A 25362-nucleotide genomic window follows, 5' to 3' on the forward strand; every position below is an offset into this window, starting at 1 on the left:
GAAGTAACAGTATAGACAGATAGATAGATAGTATCTTCCTTATCCATTCATCTGCTGATGGACACTTAGGCTGCTTTCATGTCTTGGCTATTGTAAATAGGGGTGCATGTGTCGTTTTGAAATAGAGTTTTGTCCAAATATACACCCAGGAATGTAATTGCTGGATCATACGGCAACTCTGTTTTTAGGTTTTTAAGGAAAATTCATACTGTTTTTGATAGCAGTTGCACCAGCTTACATTCCCACCAACAGTTTAGGAGGGCTGTCTTCTAGAGGAGATTTTGGAATTAGAGATGCGGGCAGTAGCTGCAGCGCCGGGTCTGGAGTGGAGGTGCTCCGCGGTGGTGTTTCTCGAGCAGCGGCAGTTCTCGCTACAGCGCCAGGAGAGTCCGGTTCCTCCGCGGAGAGCGCTCTCATCTCGCTCGGCTGCGGGAAATCGGGCTGAAGCGACTGAGTGCGCGACGGAGAGAGAAAAGAACAATTCCGTAAACTCATTATTGGTGGCTTGAGCTTTGAAACTACAGAAGAAAGTTTGAGGAACTACTAGGAGCAACGGGGAAAACTTAGATTGTGTGGTAATGAGGGGCCCTGCAAGCAAAAGATCAAGAGGATTTGTTTGTTTGGTTTTTTTTTTTTTTAGGATTTGGCTTTGTGACTTTTTCTTCCATGGCTGAAGTTGATGCTGCCGTGGCCGCAAGACCTCACTCAGTTGACGGGAGAGTGGTTGAGCCAAAACGTGCTGTTGCAAGACAGGAATCTGGAAAGTCAGGGGCTCCTGTAACTGTGAAGAAGCTGTTTGTTGGTGGAATTAAGAAAGATACTGAGGAGCATCATCTTAGAGATTACTTTGAGGAATATGGAAAAATTGATACCATTGAGATAATTACTGAGAGGCAGTCTGGAAAGAAAAGAGGCTTTGGATTTGTTACGTTTGATGACCATGATCCTATGGATAAGATTGTGTTGCAGAAATACCATACTATCAATGGTCATAATGCGGAAGTAAGAAAGGCTTTGTCCAGACAAGAAATGCAGGAAGTCCAAAGTTCTAGAAGTGGAAGAGGGGGCAACTTTGGTTTTGGAGATTCTCATGGTGGTGGTGGTGGAAATATTGGACCAGAACCAGGAAGTAACTTTAGAGGGGGGTCTGATGGATATGGACGTGGCCGTGGATTTGGGGATGGGTATAATGGGTATGGAGGGGGACCTGGAGGTGGCAATTTTGAAGGCAGCCCTGGTTATGGAGGAGGAAGAGGAGGATATGGTGGTGGAGGACCTGGATATGGCAACCAGGGTGGGGGCTATGGAGGTGGCTATGGCAGTTATGGAGGAGGAAAATACGGGAGTGGAAATTACAATGATTTTGCAAATTATAACCAACAATCTTCTAACTATGGTCCAATGAAGAGTGGAAATTTTGGTGGTAGCAGGAGCGTGGGGGCACCATATGGTGGAGGAAACTATGGTCCAGGAGGCAGTGGAGGAAGTGGGGGTTATGGAGGGAGAAGCAGATACTGAGCTTCTTCCTATTTGCCATGGGCTTCACTGTATAAATAGGAGAGGATGAGCGCTCAAAAGTAACAGAACAGCTTCAGGTTATCAAAATAATAATGGTAAGGAAAATCTTATCTCAGTCATGCATAAATATCCATGATATGGCAGAAGACACCAGAGCAGATGCATACAGCCATTTTGTGAATGGGCTGGATTATTTAATAACATTAACTTACTGTGGAGGAAGGATTATAAAAAAAAAAATGCCTTTGAGACAGTTTCTTAGCTTTTTAATTGTTCTTTCTAGTGGTCTTTGTAAGAGTATAGAAGCATTCCTTCTTTGATAATGTTAAATTTGTAAATTTCAGGTGACATGTGAAACCTTTTTTAAGATTTTTCTCAAAGTTTTGAAAAGCTATTAGCCAGGATCATGGTGTAATAAGTCATAATGTTTTTCCTTTAAAAAAATTTAAGTGTGTGTGTAGAGTTAAGAAGCTGTTGTAAATTTATGATTTAATAGAATAATTCTAGAGGAAAAAAAATAAAAAATAAAATTAGAGATGTGAATCCATGAGTCTCTGCCTTCTATTAATAGTTTGGCAGCACATGGATTAGTAAATAATAACTGATAAGATCCTTTCTGATGTTGCCGCAACAGATCTTTATGTCCTTTCCAATAAACAAAATCTCCAGATTATAATCCATGATCTTTAAGGATTTCATCTTCCAAGAGCTCACAGTGAAAGGGGTTAGCTACTAATTTTTCATTTTCCTTATGTTTTGATAAGGCCCTGACAATAATGTAATATATCTCCTTGGAGTGAGGTTGGTCCATATACTCCCTCATTTAATCACAGGCCATCCTGTTAATCTTTCAAAAGGAGATGGCCCATGCTTACCAAAAGGCATAGATCTAAGGTCAAGAGGCACTAGCAGAGGAGTTTTGGCCATGAGAGATGAAATGTTTCCAAAAGTTTTGCCAATTGCATTCTGAGAGCACCGCTAGTCCTTTCTACCAATGCTGAAGATATGCACAGTGAAATGCCACATAAGTGTCAAATGTCACATATAGATTTAATTATTTGTGCAATAAAATGAGTTTCCCAATCACTGTATAATTCAGAAGGACTTCCCCAGATAGGAATTATTATCTTTCCTATGACAGCATATTGAAAAGCAGAGACATCACTTTGCCAACAAAGGTCCGTCTAGTCAAGGCTATGGTTTTTCCAGTAGTCATGTATGGATGTGAGAGTTGGACTATAAAGAAAGCTGAGCGCTGAAGAATTGAGGCTTTTGAACTGTGGTGTTGGAGAAGACTCTTGAGAGTCCCTTGGACTGCAAGGAGATCCAACTAGTCCATCCTAAAGGAGATCAGTCCTGAGTGTTCATTGGAAGGACTAATGTTGAAGCTGAAACTCCAATACTTTGACCACCTGATGGGAAGAGCTGACTCATTTGAAAAGACCCTGATGGTGGGAAAGACTGAAGGTGGGAGGAGAAAGGGACGACAGAGGATGAGATGGTTAGATGTCATCACTGACTCAATGGACATGAATTGGGTAAACTCCAAGAGTTGGTGATGGACAGGGAGGCCTGGCATGCTGCAGTCCATGGGGTAGAAGAGTCAGACACAACTGAGTGACTCAGCTGAACTGAACTGAATAGCAATTTACCTATTGTTAAAGCCATTGCTCTCCTGCATGGAAAAGCTTCAAGCCAGTGTGAAAACCCGAAGATCATTATGAACATATATTTATTTCCTTGAGATGGCAGCAGCTGGACAAAATCCAACTGCCATATGTCAAAGGGTCCCTTAGGAAGGGGAAAGTGGTCCTGTGACCCACAGAGTGACTTTCCTGGATTATACGCAGGACATACATTACAACAAGCAAATACACTAGGAACCAGTTGTGGGGAAAAAGCTTCTAAACATATTGTTTTCCCCACAGAATCATTTTCTCAGGCACCCAGTGAGTAAAAGAATGTGGCAGTTGGGCTCCAGCAGGCACAACAGGTTTCCTCTCAGGTCCAAATCATATTTGTGTGACAGGGTTAAAAATTTCCCCTTTTTTATTACGACATCTGTTTCTGTTCTTCAGTGGCAGTTTCTTGAGCTCGCAGGAGGAAATCCTTCACTGAGTGAGCAGGGTTGACAGAGAGTGGTGGACATTCTCAACGCTGGACAGAATGATTACTTAGAGCTGCTTGCTGTTGGTGGCAGTACCAGCAAGCTGATTTCCTTTAGCTTCCATAGCCTTCGATTTCAAATGTCCTGGGGCTTTAATAGGTGGTAACTCTTCTGGTAATTGTGTAGATTTGATAAGTTTGCAAGCTGTTTCCCATCATTGATTGATCGATTGACGGCTCTGCTGGGGCTTCCTTGCAGCGCGGGCTTTTGTCTAGTTGTGGCGAGTGGGGCTGCTATCTGGGAGCAGTGCGAGGGCTTCTCATTGTGGTGGCTTTTCTTGTTGCAGAGCACGGGCTCCAGGGCGTGCAGGCTTCAGTGGCTGTGGCCCGTGGGCTCAGCAGATGCGGCTCCCCGGCTCACAGCTGTGGTGCACGGGCTTAGCTGCCCCGCGGCAAGTGCAGTCTTCCCAGATCAGGGATCGAACAATGTCCCCTGCACTGGCGGGCGGATTCTTTACCACTGAGCCACCAGGGAAGCCCTTGTTTACCATTTTTTTTTTTTTTTTGGCAGGTTGTCCCAAAGAGGTAAAAAACCTCATTGTTGCCATAATATCCCAAAGTCATGGGCCACTCCAAATGTACAAGAACTATCAGTATAAATAGTTGCTATCTGGTCTTTAGCTAGTTGACAAGCTTGAATTAAAGCAGTTAATTCAGCTGATTTTACTGACCTCATTTCTGGTAAACAAGAGTTTTCAGTTATGTCCAAGTTGGACATTACTATATTTACAGCTCGGTAATATCCTCGTTCATCTTTTAAGTAGGACCCATCAGTAAACCAAATCAGACCAGCATTGTCAATGGGAGTTTCTTGTAAGTCATTCCTAGAAGCAAGAAGATAATCCATCAATAGAAGGCAGTCAGTCTTTCTAGATGGCGCTAGTGGTAGAGAACCCACCCACCAGTGCAGGAGACGCAAGAGACTTGGGTTTGATCCCTGGGTCAGGAAGATCTCCTGGTTGAGGACACGGCAACCCACTCAAGTATTCTTGCCTGAAGAATCCCATGGACAGAGGAGCCTGGCGGGCTACAGTCCATAGAGTCGCAGAGTCAGACACGACTGAGCGACTTAGCACACAGCAAGCCCCTTCTATAGACCAAGTCTAGTGCACGACTTAGCAACGAAACAACAGGTAGAGAGAAAATATAAATGCTTCCAATCTGTGTGTGTTTGTTTAGTCACTAAATCATGCCTGATTCTTTTGCGACCCCATGGGCTGTAGACCACCCGTCTCCTCTGTCCATGGGATTTTCCAGGCAAGAATACTGGAGTGGGTTGCCATTTCCTTCTCCAGTGAATCTTCCCGACCCAGGGATCGAACCTGTGTCTCCTGCATTTCAGGCAGATTCTTTACCACTAAGCTACCTGGGAAACCCTCATATCTGTTTACAAATGTGCAATTTACCAAATTGCTGTAAGTCATAAATACCTTAAAGTGCAAGATTCCCTTATCTGGAAGATTAAAATTTAGTAATATTTCAGACAAAAATTCACAAAAATTTTATCTATATTTCATATTTATCAGTTCATTTAATCCAAGGTAATTAATTTTTGTTCCGCTCGAGTCCAGTTTCTCCATTACTGTGTTGACCCTGCCTGATCACTGAGGAGCACACTCACAGGGATCATTTTAAGAAGTTTGTGAGGCTTTTGTCAAGATTAGTATGATTTGCCCAATAAACTGGGTGCCTGGATCACTGGAGATTGTGGAAAGCATAACCCTAAGTGGAAAACACAATTTCTATCAGCTTATTCGTCTCTGTGAGGGCATTAGCCTTGCAGCAAAGGAAGGCTTTAACCCACTAAATGAAAAGCAGTGTTTGCCTGGGAGCCAGGAGGAGCCAAGCAGCCACCTTGGGTTTCCCAAAGCCCCACCTGCTCAACTCACAGCTGTCGTTTACCGTCTAATTTCTCTGATTTAGGAGCAGACTGTTCTAAGGACCTCAGGATGGCAGAAGTCTGACAATGAGGGGTTAACGCTCTGTAGAAGCAGGACGGACTCTATCTACACGTGCCATCATTGCTATGGTCGGCTGCCGTTGCCTTGGCATGAAAGTCAGCGAGGGCATTTCCCAAATACTCGGGTTCAGTTCTTTAATGGGAGCCTCAATTTTGATGACAGATAACATTTTATGTCAGAACATGTATGATTTCCAGGAATTTCATGTAATTTCTAAAACACTTATAAAACATATACTTACATAGACATAACATAAAGAAAGCTTAATGTTACATCTTATTTGACAGTGCTTCCTACATAATTTAATCTACCAAATAAGCTTAGTTAGTTTAATATTTTTCTGAGATGACTCAGGGGCCCTATGAAGCACCTCAAAGTTAGCTGGAGGTCAAAAGAACTTTAATTAGAATTTGATACTCTAGAAGTTTGTCAACAATATCAGAAAGCTTCAAAACACTTGATCAAATAGGATCATAGGTTACTGTGAAACAATACTTATTTACTTAAGCAAAGTGACAGAAGATTTCAAAAGCAAGTATAGATCATGTAAAGGCAAGGAAATTCACACAATCTGTTATCAAGAGTGGGACTGCAAGAGAATTTTGTTCTTTCAACAGAGAGAAAACCAAATCCAGTCTTGCTTCAGCTTACCTTTAATAACAAATTTTATTTACCTAATTAAATGCAATCTAATTTTAATCAATTCTGACCACATACAAAATTCTCAAGTTTTCTTTTCTATAACCTTACATCACTGCTTGTATTCATTATTTATTTGTCCTTTTTTCCCATCCAGAAACAACTCATTCTAGGACAAAATTATACTCTTTTTTTCTCCTAAACAAAGATATTTCATTTTTTATATTTTCTGTCAACATTAGATGGCCTACTTTTTTATAACTGAAATGCTTACTTTATTATTTTAGTATCTTTACTTACATAGATTATAATTTTTAAACCTTAAAAAACTTTAGTGAAAATCAGGAAGCAAGTAATTGACTGTCATACCAGTATTTCCTGATTAGCAAACCTAAGAATATACTCCATAACCTTTAAAAACATACCTTTTCCTCATAGCATAATTTCCCTTTAATGTGGTGCAGGATGTGTCTAATAAACCTGAATATCTTTAGTTTTTTTCTCTTGTAAGACAACAAAGTAGGTACATTTAGACATGTTTAGCAATGAAGGTTTGGTATTTTTATCTTAATTGGAAATGATCTGGATATCAAAAAAAATTCCCATCATCTATCCTAATTTAACAAAACTCTGGAGTTTCAAATTACCAAAAATCTGGAGAAACTGCATTTAGACATACCATAAAACATAATCATTCTTTAAGAGTTCACCTAAAACTTTTATCTCATTTATCTGTACTTCATTACTTGTGAAAATATCATCACACCAAGTTAATTTTCTTGCTGAGAAATTTTGTGACATAGATAACATGAACTTATTGACTTTCAGCAAACTTGTGCCAAGTCGCTTTAGTCGTATCCGAATCTTTGAGACCCTATGGACTGTAGCCTGCCAGGCTCCTCTGGCCATGGAATTCTCCAAGCAAGAATACTGAAGTGGGTTGCCGTGCCCTCCTCCAGGCGTACAATAAAAGGTATTATACTTAATGCTGATGACCCTAAAGACATGCCTGTACTAATCAAACCCAAAACTTAAACTTGTTTCCATTTATTAAAGATTAATCTTGATTAATCCTGGATCACATGATCCTTTAAGCATTTGGATTACTTTTATGTTACATTTAGAAATATCTGATTTGCAAGTACTTACTTTTAAAAAATTGAAGTATTATGGATTTACAATATTGTGTTAGTTTCCGGTATGCAGGAAAGTGATTCAAAGATACATACATATTCAGAGAGATATAGGCATATAGCTATAGATACAGTATATATTCTTTTCAGATTATTTTCCATTATGGTTTATTTAAAAATATTGAATATAGTTTCATGTGCTATACAACAGGACCTTGTTGCTTATCTGTTTTATATACAGCAGTGTGTGTCTGCTAATCCCAAACTCCTAAGTTATCCCTCCCCCGTTTCCCCTTTGGTACCAAAGTTTGTTCTCGATGTCTATGAATCTGTTTCAGTCCTGTAAATAAGTTCATTTGTGTTGTTTTTTCTGGATTCCACATATAAGTGATATTACATGATATTTGTCTTTATCCAACTTATTTCACTTAATATGCTAATCTCTAGGTCCATCCATGTTGCTGCAAATGGCATTATTTAATGTTTTTTATGGCTGAGTAATGTAAGAGTTTGGGCTTCCCTGGTGGCTCAGACGGCAAAGAATCTGCCTGCAATGAAGGAGATCCAGGTTTGATCCCTGAGTCAGGAAGATCCCCTGGAGAAGGGAATGGCAACCCACTCCTGTATTCTTGCCTGGAAAATACCATGGACAGAGGAGCCTGGCAGGCTACATACAGCCCATGAGGTCGCAGAGAGCTGGACACAACTGAGCAACTAAGCACAGTATAAGAGGTCACTTTTAAGTCAATCAAATAAAGCTCTTTTACAAATTCATATTGATGATATCATCCAGAGGTAGAAACATCACATTCATAACATATACAGAGACATACATACATCTAGATAGACACGGAGATCTCAGAGTTTTCCTACTTGAATTTTAAAAGTTCTTCAGGACTTCCCTGGTGGGAATGCAGGGGACACAGGTTCAGTCCCTGATCTGGGAAGATTCCACATGCCACAGGGCAACTAAGCCCATGCACCACGACTGCTGAGCCCATGCACCTGAGCACCTGAGCGCCTGTGCTCCGCAACAGGAAACCACCGCAGTGAGAAGCCCACACAGCGCTGCAAAGCAGAGCCCTGGGCACAACTAGAGAAAGCGCGCACACAGCAATGAAGACCCAACGCAGCCAAAAATCAATTAATTTTTAAAAAGAGAAGAAGCCTCCCCCGCTTCTTTCTCCCTTTGGTTTTAGCCTCTACTCATCGAGCTAACACTGTAGTCTCAGGCGATGCTGCTGTGTTTGCATTTCAAGGACATGATAAGAGTTACAGTTTTGTTTTCTCCTGGGAGTACTTCTGTTCTCTCAGGGTCAGAATTTTGAACAGATGTTTTTATCAAGCCAGCTTTCTTTAGTCGTGCATGCAAAAATCAGTTCTGGAATATCAAAAAAGCTTTATCCTGGCTAGTTAGGGTTAGGAAAGTACTTGTAAGTATTCTTTCCATACAAATTGTAGAAGCCAGCCAGAGTTCCAATGGATGACTGCCTGTCAGGCTGCTGCTAAGCTTTAGAAACACAATTTCCCCCTTTTAAAAATACTTATTGACCTATTTGGTTGCTCCAGGTGTTGGTGGCAGCATGTGAGATCTAGCTCCCTGACCAAGGATCAAACCCGGGCCCGCTGCATCGGGAGCAGAGAGTCTCAGCCGCTGGACCATGAAGGAAGCACTCTCCCTTTTATTTAGATTCATTTTGTTATAAAGTGCAAGTCTTAAGGGCTTCCACAGTGGCTCAGTGGTGAAGAATCTCCCCGCCATGGCAGGAGACACAAGAGATACAGGTCGAAATACAGGAAAATCCCCTGGAGTAGGAAATGGCCACTCCCTCCGGTATTCTTGCCTGGAAAATTCCATGGACAGAGGAGCCTGGCAGGCTATAGTCCATGGGGTCGCCAAGAGTTGGACACGTGTATGCTGCACGGCATGAGCAAAAAACAACAACAACAACAACAAAGAAACCAGATACCAGGAACAACTTACAGGATCACCTGAAGGGTACTGAGAAGCAGCAGGGGTGCAAGGGGCCCAGGCTTGGTACCAGCTGCTGGTCCAAAGCAGAGTCTGGGTGACATTATGTGGGTTTTTCTGATATCCTGCCAACTATGCCAAGTGACCTTGACAAAAACAATCAATAAACAACTTATAATTGGTAGAGAAAAGTGTTTTGTTTGAGCCAAACTGAGGACTACTCTGATTACTCTGAGAAGCTGCTCAGGAGAAATATGGTTTTCAGCACAGTTTTATGTCTGGTCGGAGCAAAGAATATCACACAAGAATATGATCCCTCAAGGTTTCAAAAATCAAATCGGTACATACCCAATGAGTCAGCGTGGCCTTGGCACCTGGGGAGGGAGTCTAATTATCAAAGGAGGATGTCCCCGAAAGGGAGGCATTTAATCTTTATTTTTAACCAGGACATTATTTACTTCTGGTCAGTATGCCCTTTTCTTTAATAATTAAAGCAGATGCACAACATATGTATGTTTGATAGGCCACATACAGGCTGTTCTAGTCAGTATAAAACTCAAAGTTTAACATGTATAAGCCAGAATGACTTCCCATAGCTCAATACGTGAAAATTTCTTTTATCACTACCTTCTTTTCCTCTTTTTACTTTTCTTTGCTTAGCCCTGCACTGAGGATGCAACTGGTACCTAATAAGTACTTGCCCAATAGAATCAAATATTTTTAAAATATTGAAAACTACAGAGAATGATACATTAAACATCAATGTATCCCCGTATAGAACTAACGTATTTCAATATCCTGTAGTCTTTGTTCCAGATCTTTTCCATTAGTCATGAAAGAAACACAGACAATACAGATTCAGTTGACTCTTTCTTTGGTATGTAACAATAGTGTTATCTTTTTTCTTAATCTCAAGGGCTACCACAATCATAGATGTTACCTTTACTCTTTACATACCTGTGTTATATTTAAATTAAACATTATATATTTATCATACAATGTTTTGCATATATAATAACTTGCATTTTTTTATTCTACAATTTTTGAGAAATTTAGGCATATTCATATTATGTAAATTAACTGCCATGGAGTACTTCATGACGTATATATACCTCAATTATCCTATACTGTATCGATGGATATTTTAGAACATTTTTAATTTTAGAAACAATGATGCAGTGAACATTTGCCTTATATTTCTAGAATATACACCTAGAAGTGGAATTTTTGAACTGCAGTAGTCATTGCCAGAATAATCTCCAATGTTGTTCATTAAATTTATACAACTATTCATGGTTTAGAGTCATTTGCACTTTTCAAGCTGTAGTGGGAGACAATTAATACCATCTTCAAGAAGTATTAATAAAAATGCTTTCCTGAAAAAAGAGTAGTTCGCACTTTTCCAAGATCTGGTCAACACCTGACAAAGCCAGACTTTACAATTCTGCTGACGGACGGGCAAAGTGGGTGCTCCACTTCCGTAAGACTGTTTATTTTCTATTTTTATTAACCATTTAGATTTCTTCTGTGAATCTGCTGTTGGTATTCTCTAGTTCATTTTTCAATGTTTTTTTTTTATTGATTTGTAGAAGATTCTTTGTTATGTTTTGAATGTTAGTCCCTTCCTATCTCTTTTGTCTGCGTGTGCATGTATTAAAATCTGCAAAAGTCCATTGTTTTTCTTTGTTCATTTTGCGTAGGGTGACTTTTACTGAACAGAATTAAAATTTTTCATATAGTAAAAAAAAATTTTAAAAAATGAGTGGCATAAAGAAAATGTTATCAACTCATAGATCCCACCTCCTCTAAAGAACACAGCACTAGAGCCACTGGAATCCGACTAAAGGAGAAGCCAACTGTGCAAGTCTGGACGTGCCAAGCAGGGTAAGTAGTCTCTAGCACATGGGAAAAGCCCTAAAGCTGGGAGTCAGGACACCTGATCCCAAGAACGAGGTAAATCCTCTCTCATTCACGAGGAGAGGGTACCGTGCATGCTTGCCACCACCCAGAGGTGTCAGGATGCCAATGAGAGAACGCAGGCGATAGGGCTTCAGCAGCAACACAGCCTCATCAGAACTGTTAGCCTAACTCTAATGGGTGCGGTCAGCATAAGGCAAAGTCTCTGACAGCCAGTCTCATAACTCCACCATTAGGCCAGGTGACCACTGCTGCAGTGCTGTCATGGGGCATCAGTTTTGTTCTTTATTTTGATTCACAGATAGACTGCCTGAATTAGGGCACACGGACTATCTCAGAAGAAAGCTACTGGGACTCTGGTGTGGGGGAAAAGAGGGACCCAGACTCCAAAGTCACATGGTCCTGTGGCTCTAAGGTAACATGTTTCCAGAGGCCAGCAGCTCCCACAGCACCTGGGAATCTGGTCGAAATCTAAAGTCCGGGCCCACCCACACCTACTAAATGCCAGTCTGAGGAGAGCCCAGGGATCTGTTTTTCTGAGCTCTCCTAGGATTCTAAAGCTCACCCTTACTCAGGAACCACGGTCTTAAGGAAAACAGGCCATGCACAGGTAAGCAGCTTAAGAAACCTTCAAGAAATACAGAGCCCAGAAGGTAAGCACAGATGTTTGCTCTCAAAAACTAGTCCTAAGTGTCAAGCCTACTGCAAGTGGCAGCTGACTCAGCAAAGAATGTGCTTCCCTGGGCGTGGGTCTAGGGCTTGAATCCAAGGCCTAGGCCACAGCCTGTCAGCAATCAGGGGGCTCACTGGCTGGCTGGTGGATAAACTGTTCCCAACTCGACTCCCAGCTAGAGAGGCAGTATGTGGCAGCAACGGGAATGTGTAAAGATGTTTCTCACTGGAACTTCTCTGGTGGTCTAGTGGCTAAGACTCTGCGCTCCCAATGCAGGGGGGTCTAGGTTCAATCGCTGGTTAAGGAATTAGATCCTACATGTCACAACTAAGACCCAGTACGACCAAAAAATAAACATTTTTTAAAGACATACGTTCTCTCACAAAGGTTTGCAAATGGCTGTCAGGAAGCAGAATGGGAACCCAGAGTCTCAGCAGGAAAGCCAGCTGCAGGGCACCCCGTGAGCAAGTGCTGTGCCCACTGCCACTAAAATCTCTGAGGAGAAGGTCCAGTTCAGTACACACACACCTTGCTTCCCTGAAGAAAGAACCCGAGGTGACCAGAAGCCACCAATGTGGTCACTGTCCCATCCGGAGATGTTGTGTGTGACTGGGACAACCAATCCAAGGGCAGGGCCTGCCTTCCAAGTCGCCCATATTTCCCCGTCATCTACTGACTCGATGCCACTTTGCACTTTTCCTTTTCTTCCCAGAAGTGACACAGGAGACTCTGGTCAGACTATCAGTCTCCAGTGACACCTGGCCTGGATACCTCCTCTTCCCCTCAAACGCACCTGTCCTCTTCCCCAACTGAAGGTCCCTAGTCCTCAGCCAAAGTCCAGATTCCGTGTTTCTCCTCAAGGAGAACTGTCCTGTCCACAAGTTACTTACCCTAAGGAAGAAGAGGGACAAGTGAACAGGCAACCGGAATAAAGTGCCGTGAATGCCAGAGGTTTGGGGTGGGAGTGGGGCCAGTCACAAAGGCAGGGAGACATCCTTGCCCAGAAGGTCAGTGAATCCACGGAGCGGGGTAAGCTTCACTTGGGTACCCACCAGGAAGGTATTAACCCCAACTTGTTGACATGTGGTCTCCCTTGGCAGGGCCTGAGATGTAGGCAGGGCCTTCATCCTCTCTGCCTAGTAACCCAGGAATGTTTGCTGACATGGGTGCATTAGATTAACATGGCTTAGGACGCTAGCCCTCAACACAGCCAACGCCCTGCACTACCTCTGTACTCCCCAGATAACCTTGTTTCCTCCAGTAGCTTCGAATGTCTGCCTGCATACATTTAGACTTGAGCTAGAAAAAGAATAATGCATAACCCTGTAGCCCATCCTCAAGGAGGGAAGGCAGGAGCTTAAGTCACTACGAATGCACAGCTTTAAGAGTATGCTAGAAGGTAGAGACAGCTGAGAGAGGCATGTCTTAGAGGGAGGCCCATCACAGAGGGCAATGCCTTGATCCCTTCAGTGGCCCTCAGCTCAGAAACACATGGTTCCCAGGGCACACAGACTTGGTCTTGCTTAAGTCATGCCAAACAGATTCACAGACACCAATAACTAAACAATCAGAAGGCCAAGTTAATAATTTACCTTTTCAGTAGCTAATCATGTTTGCCCAGGACATTACCTGAAATGCATAGTTCAGGCACACATTCGACAGGGATTTCATAGCACCAAGTACCCTTATTTAGTAAACTGTGAGTACCTGGTTGGGGGAAAGAATGCAGCCAAATGAGGCGGAGACCCAGAAACGGGAGATGGAATTGTGCAATGAGCTTGGCGTCAAGCTGGAGTTCAAACACTGCACTATTTACTAGACAGGTGACTTGAGGAAACTTAATCTTCCTGAGTCTCTTTGCTCATCTGTAAAATGGGCATAACAACACTTCCTCATGTGAATGTTATGGAATTAAATGAGGTTACACATGCATAACTAGGGTTACACATCCTACATTTCTCTATGGTTATATTCATCTGGAAAGGCTGTGTGGTATAATGGTTAAGAGAACAGACCCTGCGAGCAGAGAGATCTGATTCTAGCTCTACCACTTAGTAATATATCTAGGGCAAGCTGCTTTTTTCCAGTAAGCTTCAGTTTGCTCATTTGTAAAATGGGAATAAAGATTCCTCAGAGGCAAAGAAGTAAGTGAAATAGTGTATTCAAAGGACTTAGAAAATTCTAGGTTATGAAAAACATTCAACAAATGGTATGTTTGAGATTTTTAAAAATTGTCCATGATTAGATACAATGAATAACACATGTACTAAAAATTAAAATTAGTACTAACTTCAATGAAATTAAATGCAGGGCCATCAAACATGATCCAAAAAGTTATCACTTTGTATTTAGTTATTAGAAAACTTTTTGAGGAAGCAGGCCTCTAGCCTCAGACTAGTTTCATGCTCATAAACTAGTTTCTAAAATAATGTCATTTGTGTGCAGTCATGCAAAACTCAAAGTTTCAATACTGCTAAGTCATGCCTCAGCGTGAACCAGAGAAGCATGTCTGGATCTATCTTTCCAGTTTGTGTGACCGGAATCCTGGTATCCATAAAGCATTATGCATTTGGTTTAACATCGTGTGATTGTAATAAAAGCCCCTGCAGCAAGGGACAGATCACTTCTCTCAATTCCGGATCATCCATTTTATTTACTCTCTCCCTTTTATTTATTCTTCCCACTGACCCTGTCGGGTTCTAAATGATTTATAAAGCTTATAAACCCTTGCAAGAGCAATCTTGAACTTTGATTTTAAAAATCAACATTTTTAAATCCTAACCTTGCAAATTTGAATGGTGTAAATCAAAGGTCGGCCCCTTATCCACTCACCCTGTCCTCAGCAACACTGCTACTTCATCCAGATCCGGGAAACCACACAGCTGCCCAGGACACTGCTCCAACCGCTCGGTTATTTGGCTCTTACTCTATTATAATCAAGTATGTTTCCACATTTCAAGGTGGACTCTGCATTTTTACAGTCGCAACCGAAATTTTACACAAAATAAAAGTATCTGAAAGAATGAGAATGTTTCTGTAATCACCAAAACTAAAATTTGAGAAGCTCTGGTAAACTGTAATCATTTGCAAGTGAATACACTGGACCTGGAACCTCATTAGTACACCCACTTTGGTCTCTGCTTTCCCAGCAAGGAGGTCACAATTCGGAAACACTGGGAGGGAGGTGGGGGCAATGATTCCACGAACGGTAAGGTGATGCGAGGCTTATTTTGAGCAGTGTTGGTAGAGCACGAGAACATGGAGACATTCCCCACGCCAACATCACTTCCAGGAGGTCCAGGGGTTAAGAATTACTTTCGTGTTTTCCTCTTTAGAAAACATGTGGACAATAGACACCAGTCAAGCTTGGCCTGCAGAGCGGGCGCCGGGGAAGGGGCGAGGCGGACGGCTGAATCACGATCGCCGCGACCACGCACACCTGAGCTTCGGAGGATAAAAGGCGGCACGTGGGACGAAAGACGCAGACCCTCTAAGCTTCGCCCTCTGCCCAGGCCTAGGGAATTGTGGAAGAAAACCAACTTCTTTCTCAAGACTGGAGGACGAGGGTCACCGGAAAAGAAGGGACAGAGAGGAAGCCCCGAGAGTTCCCGCACCCGTCTCGGGAACACCTGAGGGAACGCGGCCTCGGGAGCCGCGACGCAGCCAGCGGGGGAGGGGAAGGACCAACCGCCATCTTCCCCGGCGCCCAAACCGACAAAGCGCAGTGTAGCGGCGGACCTCTGCCGCCGAGGCCCGCCCACTCTCGCGAGACCGCGAAGGCCTCTGGGAAAAGCGGGGGAAGGGAGAGCGAGAGAAGGAAGCCGGAACGCGGGGCTGGGGGCGGGCGGAGGCGGCGAGTGGAGCCTCAGGAAGCAGAAAGGGCGGGGAAAAACGCGACAGACGCGGCATGCAGGCCAATGACGAGCGAGCTCGGGCGAACCGCCAGCCAATGGGCTGTGCGGCTTGGCGCGGGGGGCGGGCGCTGGGGCCGAGGGTAGCTTGAGCGCGGCGGCGGCGTTGTTCAGTCAGAGCGAGAACATTCCAGAGGTGAGTCCGGTGGAGGGGCGGTAGCCCCGCGCCCCCTCCCCCGTCTTCCCCGCCCCCTCGACCCCCGCGGGCCGCTGGCTGGCGGGGAAGGCGCCCCGACGCCGGCAGCTCACTGCGCCGTCTCTCCGCGCCAGGTCGCCAGGCCCCGGGCGCTGAAGGGTGTGGACCCCGGACGTCGCTGGGACAGCCCCTCCCCGCTGCTCGGCGGCGCCTGGCCCGGCCGCTGCTCGCTGCGCTGCCTCCGCCGCCTCCGCCGCCGCTCCTCGGACTCGGGTTCGCGCGCCTCACTTCATCCCAGTCCCGGGCGAGCAGCGTTGGGTTTATGTCTTTATTTGACGAAAACGGTGAGTCGGCGAGCGGGCGGGCTCGGGCCGGTGGGGAGATGGCGGCCGCACAAGATGGCGGCGCGCCGCGTGACCCGCGCGCGCGCGTGAGTGTGTGTTTGTGAGCGCGCGCGCGCGTGTGTGTGAGTGTGGCGCAGTTCGGGCGGGCGGCGGGGCCGGCCTCCGCGTCCCCTCCTCGCCGCACCCGCCTCTCCTCCGCCCCCACCGCGGCCTCCCGGGAGCGCGCCGCGCGGCCCCGCCGCCGCCCGGGGCTGACTCAGGCCTAATTGCTGCATTTATGAGTCATCGCCGCGGCGGGGCGGGGCCGGCGCCCCTCGGCCGGTTTCGCTTCCCCCGGCGGAGCGGCGGCCCTGCGTCCGCGGAGGGCGCCCCGGGCGGCGCACATGGCGGAGCTGCCGTGGGAGCTGGCGATGTCGCCGCCGGCGCCGCGCCCGCCTTGCGGGTGCCGCCGGGTCAGCCCTGACAGCTGGGGGCCGGCGCGAAGGTGGCCGGGTGTTTGCATAGAGAAGGGGAAGGGGTCCACCCTCCGCGCGCGCCAGTCGGGCAAGATCGTGCTCCGCGGGCGTAGTTAACGGAAGTGTGGTTCTGAAGTAAGCGCTTGCAGCCAAAGGCTTCGACCTCGAAGATCAACTCCACAGCCTGCCGTCTTGAAGTGATGTTGATGTGTCTGAGAAGTTTGTGGGTACCACAGTCTGGGTTGGTCCTTCTGTTAAAATACGGCCAACCCACGGAAGCAAGCCGTCGACGTGATGACTGGTCTGATGAAAAGCTGATGCAGCGTAATTTGTCCTGTTTCAGTCAGGCATCGACCAAAAAAAAGGTCGCATCTTCGTCAAAATGAAGGCTTTTTGTTGCTGCACGTGTCCCGTGTTACGTGAGACTAGTAGCTGTTCTTTGTACATAAACTCATGTTTTTAACGTAGGGGAAGTAGGCGTAATTATACAGAGCTGACAGGGAGGGATTTCGTTGCAGGAGTTGTTAAACGTGGGGGTTGGTTTGTTTTCTCTTCCAGAGCTGTTGCGCAGCCACTGGCACCTGTATTGGGGAAACATAGCATACAAGCAAGAAGCTTACAGCCTCAGCGGCGAAAAATTTTTCATGTCAGAGACCGAGAACTCTTGCAGTCGTTTATGTCATCCCTTCTTCTCCAGACAGAGGATACCAAAAAATTGCAATCAAAGATCTCTTCATCTTATTGATAAAGTCACTAATAAGCCAAAATGTCTGTCAACGTCAACCGCAGCGTGTCAGACCAGTTCTATCGCTACAAGATGCCCCGTCTGATTGCCAAGGTAATACTAAATCTTCATTTTAGTAACAAGTTCTAAGCTTTTTTCATGGATTATTAAAGGTTACTTCTCCCCCAGTGTGGACAATGCAAAAATTAAACTTTTTGCTTCCTTTAGGTTGAGGGCAAAGGAAATGGAATCAAGACAGTTATAGTCAACATGGTTGACGTAGCGAAAGCGCTTAATCGGCCTCCAACGTGTAAGTAATGCTTCTTGAAAGGAATCTGAGAAGGCATTTTATTGACATAATTGTGATGCTCTCTGATCTGCAAATCTTGCCTGAATTGAGTTAGCTTTTGAGTTAAATGGAAACTTGGATTTAAAACTGATTGATAGCATTAGTTAGTATATAAAATTACCAGGGCAACACTTTCTTAATCTTGTCCATTTAAAAACTGATAGATTCATGTCGATGTATCGCAAAACCAATACAGTATTGTAAAGTAAAATAAGTTAAAAAAATAAAAATTAAAAAGAGTAATAATTCTATAAATGAGAGTGAGGAGCTAAAGAATCCTAGAGTAGGAAATGGCAACCCACTGTAGTATTCTTGCCTAGGAAATCCCATGGACAGAAGACCCTTGGAGGGTACAGTCCATGGGGTCAAAAAAAGTCGGGCATGACTTGAGTGACTTAGCACTCATCCAGAGATGAGTTAATTGTAATAAATTAAAATTTTTCCCCCCAAATAGATCCCACCAAATATTTTGGTTGTGAGCTGGGAGCACAGACCCAGTTTGATGTTAAGAATGACCGTTACATTGTCAATGGATCTCATGAGGCGAATAAGCTGCAAGACATGTTGGATGGATTCATTAAAAAATTTGTTCTCTGTCCTGAGTGTGAGAATCCTGAAACAGATCTGGTGAGTGCCTTTGAGGTTCTTGTCAGTAGGAGAAAAAGTGTTTTTATTTCTGTGATGTCACCAAATCATGTTGCCATGAAGGCAGAGTAGACTACGTAAATTGCAAAACCTCAAATTTTACAGATGCTTCCATACTGACCTTATGTTTAAAAAAATTCTTTTGATGTTAAACTGGTGTTTAGGTGGCTTTTGATGGTTCGTTTCACACTGTTTTTGAATTTTCATCATGTGTTAATGGGTGACATATTTTTCCTTTTTTGACAGCATGTCAATCCAAAGAAGCAAACAATAGGTAATTCTTGTAAAGCCTGTGGCTATCGAGGCATGCTTGACACACATCATAAACTCTGCACATTCATTCTCAAAAACCCACCTGGTAAGTGCGTGTGATGAACTTCTAAAACCTTGACATAAAGCAACTGATTGTTGAAAACAGTGGAAGTGTCTTTACCGCTATATAGAATAAGGTTAATCCTTGAACACCTGTGCAGGTGAAAGTTTGCTTATAATAAGGTCAGCCCTGTGTATACAAGGATCAACCAACCAACAGTGAATAGTGTAGTACTGTAGTATGTAATTATTGGGGGGTGGGGAACTCCATGTAAATGGATCGGTGTGGTTTCAGCTTACATTCAAAAGTCAGCTGTTTGATAAACCTGCTGTTGTATGTACTATTAAAGGTCAAGTACAGGCTACCATTAAACTCAACCATATCCTCAATTTTTAAGACGTTTTAGGATGTATGAAATATTGGACAAATTGTGATGGGGTCATAGTAAAGATCTACTTCTGGAATTGTTCAGTTGCTAAGTTGAGTCGGACTCTTTGCAACCCCATGGATTGCTTCTGGAATACTCATTTGTACATGAGGGCCTTGGCTCAGTAGGCCAGAGTGGCTTTAGAGCATGCAAGCAACACTCTGTGGCAGATAAATCAAAATTGTCTGACACAATTTGAGCTTGCTATAGCAAAAAAGTCTAACCTATTCCGGTGTTCTCTTTTCTGTGAGACTAGCCGTTACATAGACTTGAACACAGTTCTAGTTTTTGGCTGAAGCATAGTTGAGAATACCCTTGTTTATCAGTTTATGAGGAGTGGAAAGAGAGGGTCATGAGTGCCAACTTTCAAGTACTTGTGTGGTCTGTTTTTCATTGTTGAGTTGCTACATGGCATCCAACTCTTAATTTTACTAAAACAGCTAATACCTCTGATATTTACTGGCTTTTCTTTCTTAGACTCAGTTGCCTACGTATGAAACATAGTGGATGAATTTGATTTATGAACCCTTTTAGAATTATAGGTAGCATTTTCTGTGGCTTTCTGAGGGCAGGGTTTTAAATGTTAATGGTGGGCAATGAGGTATAATATAACTCATGGTACTCAACTTTCCTTTTTATCCGTGTAGAGAATAGTGATAGTAGCACAGGAAAAAAAGAAAAGGAAAAGAAAAATAGAAAGGGCAAAGACAAGGAAAATGGCTCCGTTTCCACCAGTGAGACACCACCACCACCACCACCAAATGAAATCGGCCCTCCTCCACATGCTGTGGTGAGTGCAAGGCTCGAGGGGGGCGATGGGCGCTAAAATTGTGTGAAATGTGACCTTTGGTTGAGGTGTGCAGAAACAAACTGCTTTTCTGGGAACAGCGTACCAGTACGTTGGGTTCCAGATGCTTATTGGTTGATTAGAAGTAAATAGAAACTTAGTGAGAAAATGATAATTTCACTAGAAATCTGGATTTTTTTTTTTTTTTTTTTACACCTTTAAGGTCTCTTTGGCCAAGCATTTTTGTTATTAAAAACAGGAAGAAGAAGAGGATGACGACTGGGGGGAGGATACAACAGAGGAAGCTCAAAGGCGTAGAATGGATGAGATCAGTGACCATGCAAAGGTTTTAACCCTCAGCGATGATTTGGAAAGGACTATTGAAGAGCGAGTCAATATCCTGTTTGATTTTGTGAAGGTAAAAACATTGTGTTGATCAGTAAGTCAGCTTCTACCCAGTCTTGAGCTTTTACTAGATATTTATTATCTTAAGCTGTTTGTTCAAAAATTTTTTGAGGGTGGTTCCAGGCAGGTTTTGGCAAGTGTGTATTATTTAGAAGTTCTAGAATCTTAAGTAAGGGAAAGGTTCATCAGAGTAGTGACTATGGTGCTGTGCTTAGTCACTCAGTCGTGTGCAGCTCTTTTGCGACCCCATGGACTGCAGCCTTCCAGACTCTGTGGAATTGTCCAGTCCTGAGTGGGTAACCGTTTGCTTCTCTAGGGGATCTTCCCAACCCAGGGATCAAACCCATGTCCTCCTGCATTGCAGGCAGATTATCTTTAGTATCAGAGCTACCAGGGAAGCCCCAGGGACAGTGCAAAATACGCGTCTGTCTCACTGAATTGCTTCTTTTGGTTTTTTTTTTAAACTTGCTTCCTTTTATTTGCAGAAAAAGAAAGAAGAAGGTATTATTGACTCATCTGACAAAGAGATTGTAGCTGAAGCAGAAAGACTGGATGTAAAAGCCATGGGCCCTCTTGTTTTGACTGAAGTTCTTTTTAATGAGAAGATTAGAGAACAAATTAAGAAATACAGGCGCCATTTCTTACGAGTAAGCGAATTGTTCTGTGTTCATAGTGAGATTTGCAGATGTGTGACTTTGGAAACACCATTTCAACCTCCTGTTTGTTCTGTCATCCTGAAAAAATGGAAATAACTGACCTACCTTAACAAGCATGAGAGTATCTGGAAAATGCTACATGTGGTCCTGTATATGTGAAGTAAATTAGAAATCTTTAAGCATTGACTCCTTACTGTTATAGGGCTGTCGCATCTAAGAAAGCTTGTTAACACCAAGAATATCTATTTGCAGTTTTGTCACAACAACAAAAAAGCTCAGCGGTACCTTCTTCATGGTTTGGAGTGTGTGGTAGCAATGCATCAATCTCAGCTCATTTCCAAGATTCCACATATCTTGAAGGAGATGTATGATGCAGACCTTTTGGAGGAAGAGGTCATCATTAGCTGGTCGGAAAAGGTGGGGAATATATTGATAAGCTCTTAAAGATTAGGATTGGGGCTTTTTTGGAAAAAGTTTTCTAACACCTAGTCTCTACTTGCTTGACTGGTATAACCTGTAGGGTGATCCCCACCATGGTAGCTTCTAGTAATGACCAAAGAAAATCTTTTGCTCTTTGCTGAATACGTTTAATCTGTTGAGAGTTTGAGATTAATATGTGTTCCAGTCTCCTCAAAGGATGGGTATAGACAATTATGTATAACTCAAGTTACTGTTAAGTTGTTTGAACTAAAAGTTTTACTAAACGTTTTTTAGACCTCTAAGAAATATGTCTCAAAGGAACTTGCCAAAGAGATTCGTGTTAAAGCGGAACCTTTTATAAAATGGTTGAAGGAAGCAGAGGAAGAATCTTCTGGTGGTGAAGATGATGATGAAGATGAGAATATTGAGGTAAACATTGGGGAAATTGTTAAATACCGTGTTAGTGGTAAGTGAGAATTACAAAGTGCCAATATTGGATAATTGCAAATTAAATGTAATTAGGAAGGGAATCACATTAATAGAAAAGATGCTAGAAATCTCTCCTACCCCCAGACATCGTGATTTCAAATAAATACTGTGTGGGTTCTCAAAGGGAGGGTTTGTTTCACGTCAGTATATAGGGATCTGTAAATGTAGAGTATTAACTTAGTTTTTACATAAATTCAAAATTTTTCATGAACAAATGGCTGTTTCTAGGTAGTTTTTCCTCCTTTGTTGACCACTATTGTTTTTACGAGCAGTTTTGCTGGGATAAAAGTTCACAATGAAAAATCTTCTGTTTTACCAGGTGGTGTATTCAAAGACTGCCAGTGTACCGAAAGTTGAAGCTGTAAAGTCTGACAACAAAGATGATGACATTGATATTGATGCCATTTAAAGGGGTGGGTGCAGCCTAGCTTAACAGTATAATGCTGAGAATCTTTTTGCATCATTGGCCAGAAGTGCAACATGAATGTGCAAAAGCTAAAATGGCTTAACATCATGCTACACTTTTCTACTAAAAATGTGTTGCTGTGAGTGGTCTGTATTTAAACCCAGCAAGACATCTAGGGAGTCCATACACATATCAGTGAACAGGTGTAGTTTGCTTATTTATAGCATGTTTCTTTTTGAAAAATTAGTGGTGGACACATTTGGATCACATTTATACAGTTCTAAAAAATAAAGATTTGATTTTGGTCATTCTTCAGATTTTTGACTCTGAATGGCTTAAGTAAGCTAAAATAATTGGCTCCTTTAAAAATGCTGCACCATCATTTAACCTGATACGATTGTTGGAGCCTGTTCGATATTAGGTGCCGAGACTTAAAGAGGTCCTTTAGCAGAATGTGAACATAAACTTATAAATACCTTACTCAGTCATTAGGAAATGCATAGTGCTTTCTAAGTCTTATCTCTAGTCCCTGAAATTGGCATCTGATAATGTATATCCTTCCCGTGCCAAGGTGGACAGATAATCAAATGACAGTGCAACACCTTTATCTTACTAAGAAGCTAAAACGACCTGAGTGTCTATAAATTTAAGAGCAGGTTTTGAAACTTGAATTGTGTTTGTTTTTTTAAAAGTCTATACTTGCCCCAATTTGTAGTCTCGAAGTCGTATGCATTGCACGTTGGATGAGCCAGGGGAATTATTACATTAACATAAAAGCATTTTATTATGTGTATGTAGCTGTTGCTTTATACTGAAAGAAAATGGAAATACGGGGGAGTGATTAAATACTAATAAGCTATGATTTTATTTGAGGGAAATAGGAAAAGATGCAATTAATCTCAAGCAAAAACTGAGCGTAACTTCTCAGCATTTACTCTTGATTCAAATTACAGTTTCAGAATATTTAGACATACTGTATCTTTTGTTCAGTGTGAATTTTTCCCTGGATACTATGGTTCTTTTTATTTTTGCATTTGGATACATAACTTAAGCTTTTTCGGTTTTTGTTGCTATCTTGCCAAAATAATTATTAACTGTGTCTCAAACTCCCTGCCACAACCCCCCAAAAATGTGTTATTTTAAAAAAAAAAAAGCTAAAAGCATGTTTCTAAGTCATAACCTATATTTTGGTGTAAGACTTGGTGTGTTTTTATTTCATAGTGAATATAGTGAGATACCCAAGAAGACTGGTGATGGCAACTAGGGCCTGACCCAGCCCGTCCTGGGCTTTAGATTTGGAAATAAAATCGTTGGGAATTGCTTGCCCAACTTGCTGATCTAAACTCACTTGACAGAAGGGCTTATGAGTACATCTTAGAAGTCTTGAAGGTACAAATTCACACAGAAAATAGAGTGTGGGAATCAAATGCATGGAGTGAATTTTGTTTGGAACACTGGCTTATTATTCATCTCTTTGTGATCCATCTCATAGATTACAAGATGTTAACAAATGTATGTAAGTTTTTTTCACATTGAAATTATACAATCTGGTATAATAAAACCTTGTTAGCTTGATACTTTAAGGAAAAACACTGGCATTCTCACTGGGGAGATACAAAGTGGTCTCCAGCTGCCTTTTTTTTTTTTTTTTTTAATAGATTTTGTTGAGATTGAAGGAGAGTCATATGTCTATGTAGAGGGAATGTGCTTTGTCACACCAAAGAGAAGAGGCTTTTGTAAATTCACATCTTACCTAGGTGTTAAATGTCTTGCCATTTTCTGTAATTTGGAGGAGTACCAAGTTGGATTCAGGATACCCATGATCAAGCTAATGAGGTTCTGTTCTAGAAGGGTTTTTTTCCCTCTTTTCCTCGTCCCCCTTGCCTCCCTTAAATCTGAAGGATTTCGTTCAGGGCTTCTAAAACACTAAAGAGAAAATTTTGGCTTAGACCAGTGTTCAGTCTAGTGCCAAACTTAAAATGGGATTCAAATCCACATAGTAAGGAATTTATTCATAGCAGCTATCCTGATAGAGTGATCTTTCACTTTGCTCTATTCAACTGTCTTAAAATTTCCTGTTTCAAACAGCTGTTATTTGATTAAAACAATGTTAAAATTATTTTTGTCTCTGCTTTAATATTAACCTGAATTTTTGTTTATAAAGTTGGAGAATTGAAAACTCCCTTTTGGTAGCTGTTGCTTCAAATTTGTGTTGGATGTTCTTTGTGCCGTTGTGTCCCTACTCAGAAAACACATGTTGCTAATTATAATGGCTCGCCTTAGATCTTGTGTTCCTAATCTGTATCTCAAATTGATTAGAAACTGAAAAAATCTGCCTTCATCTGAGTTCTTAGTTGATTAGTGACTTTAGGTGGATCAAGTATGTAGTTAAATAACAGTATAGCATTTCTCTTCAGTTAAGAAAGGAATGTTTCTACAATTCTCTGAGGGTAATGAACTTGCAAAGTGCTATGTGGGGTCCTAAAGGTTTGAGAGAGAAGTGGTATTCTCTGAAATCCGGTGTGTTCTATGTTCAGCTGTGTTAGGATTGCTTCCCACTGTTTAATGCACTAAGCCTTTGACCTGGACATAACTTAAAAGCTGGCCTTCCCAAAAGTGGAGAAAAACAACAAAAGGGTACTGGTGTGGATGAGCCTTCTACATTTTGTGAGTTAGCTCAATCTTTGTGGTATCTGAGATGTATTACCCCACGGTCACTCAACTAGTCTGGTTCCTGTGTCTTGTAGTGCGTAGATAACATGGTTAAAGCCCAAACAAGATTCTGCTGGAATCTACTTAAATTTCAAGTAAATTTTACTTTTAATGAAACCAAACTCTTAGAGGTTTAAATTTTTGTACCAGGCAAACCTTATCCAAGGAACTCTGATTGCTAGTATTCATCTGCCAATATTCCAA

General features: G+C 42.5%; 1 protein-coding gene, 1 non-coding gene and 1 pseudogene across 2 annotated transcripts; all 3 read left to right on the forward strand.

Moving 5' to 3' along the window:
• The first annotated feature begins 293 nt into the window (after positions 1 to 293).
• On the forward strand, positions 294 to 1554 carry LOC138423433 (heterogeneous nuclear ribonucleoproteins A2/B1 pseudogene; annotated as a pseudogene).
• Positions 1555 to 15106: 13552 nt separating this feature from the next.
• EIF5 (eukaryotic translation initiation factor 5) lies at positions 15107 to 24565 on the forward strand. Its single transcript, XM_069559877.1, has 13 exons — positions 15107 to 15187; positions 15315 to 16026; positions 16161 to 16370; positions 17384 to 17663; positions 17778 to 17859; positions 18353 to 18525; positions 18790 to 18901; positions 19931 to 20073; positions 20330 to 20488; positions 20961 to 21122; positions 21384 to 21548; positions 21846 to 21980; positions 22360 to 24565. The coding sequence occupies exons 4-13, from the start codon at positions 17592 to 17594 to the stop codon at positions 22447 to 22449; spliced, it is 1293 nt and encodes a 430-aa protein (XP_069415978.1). The 5' UTR covers positions 15107 to 15187; positions 15315 to 16026; positions 16161 to 16370; positions 17384 to 17591; the 3' UTR covers positions 22450 to 24565.
• Positions 19435 to 19561, forward strand: LOC138424025 (small nucleolar RNA SNORA28). Its single transcript, XR_011250600.1, has one exon. It is a non-coding gene; the product is annotated as a small nucleolar RNA SNORA28 (small nucleolar RNA).
• Positions 24566 to 25362: the final 797 nt, after the last annotated feature.

Source organism: Ovis canadensis, chromosome 18 (assembly GCF_042477335.2).
Source record: "Ovis canadensis isolate MfBH-ARS-UI-01 breed Bighorn chromosome 18, ARS-UI_OviCan_v2, whole genome shotgun sequence".
NCBI lineage: Eukaryota > Metazoa > Chordata > Mammalia > Artiodactyla > Bovidae > Ovis > Ovis canadensis.

What these genes read in the sequence shown, in the direction of transcription:
- EIF5 (XM_069559877.1), top strand. Translation starts at nt 17,592, where the DNA reads ATGTCTGTCAACGTCAACCGCAGCGTGTCAGACCAGTTCTATCGCTAC. An exon ending in TGCCCCGTCTGATTGCCAAG is followed by an intron (nt 17,664 to 17,777) that starts GTAATACTAAAT and finishes TGCTTCCTTTAG; the next exon opens with GTTGAGGGCAAAGGAAATGG. An exon ending in ATGAAGATGAGAATATTGAG is followed by an intron (nt 21,981 to 22,359) that starts GTAAACATTGGG and finishes CTGTTTTACCAG; the next exon opens with GTGGTGTATTCAAAGACTGC.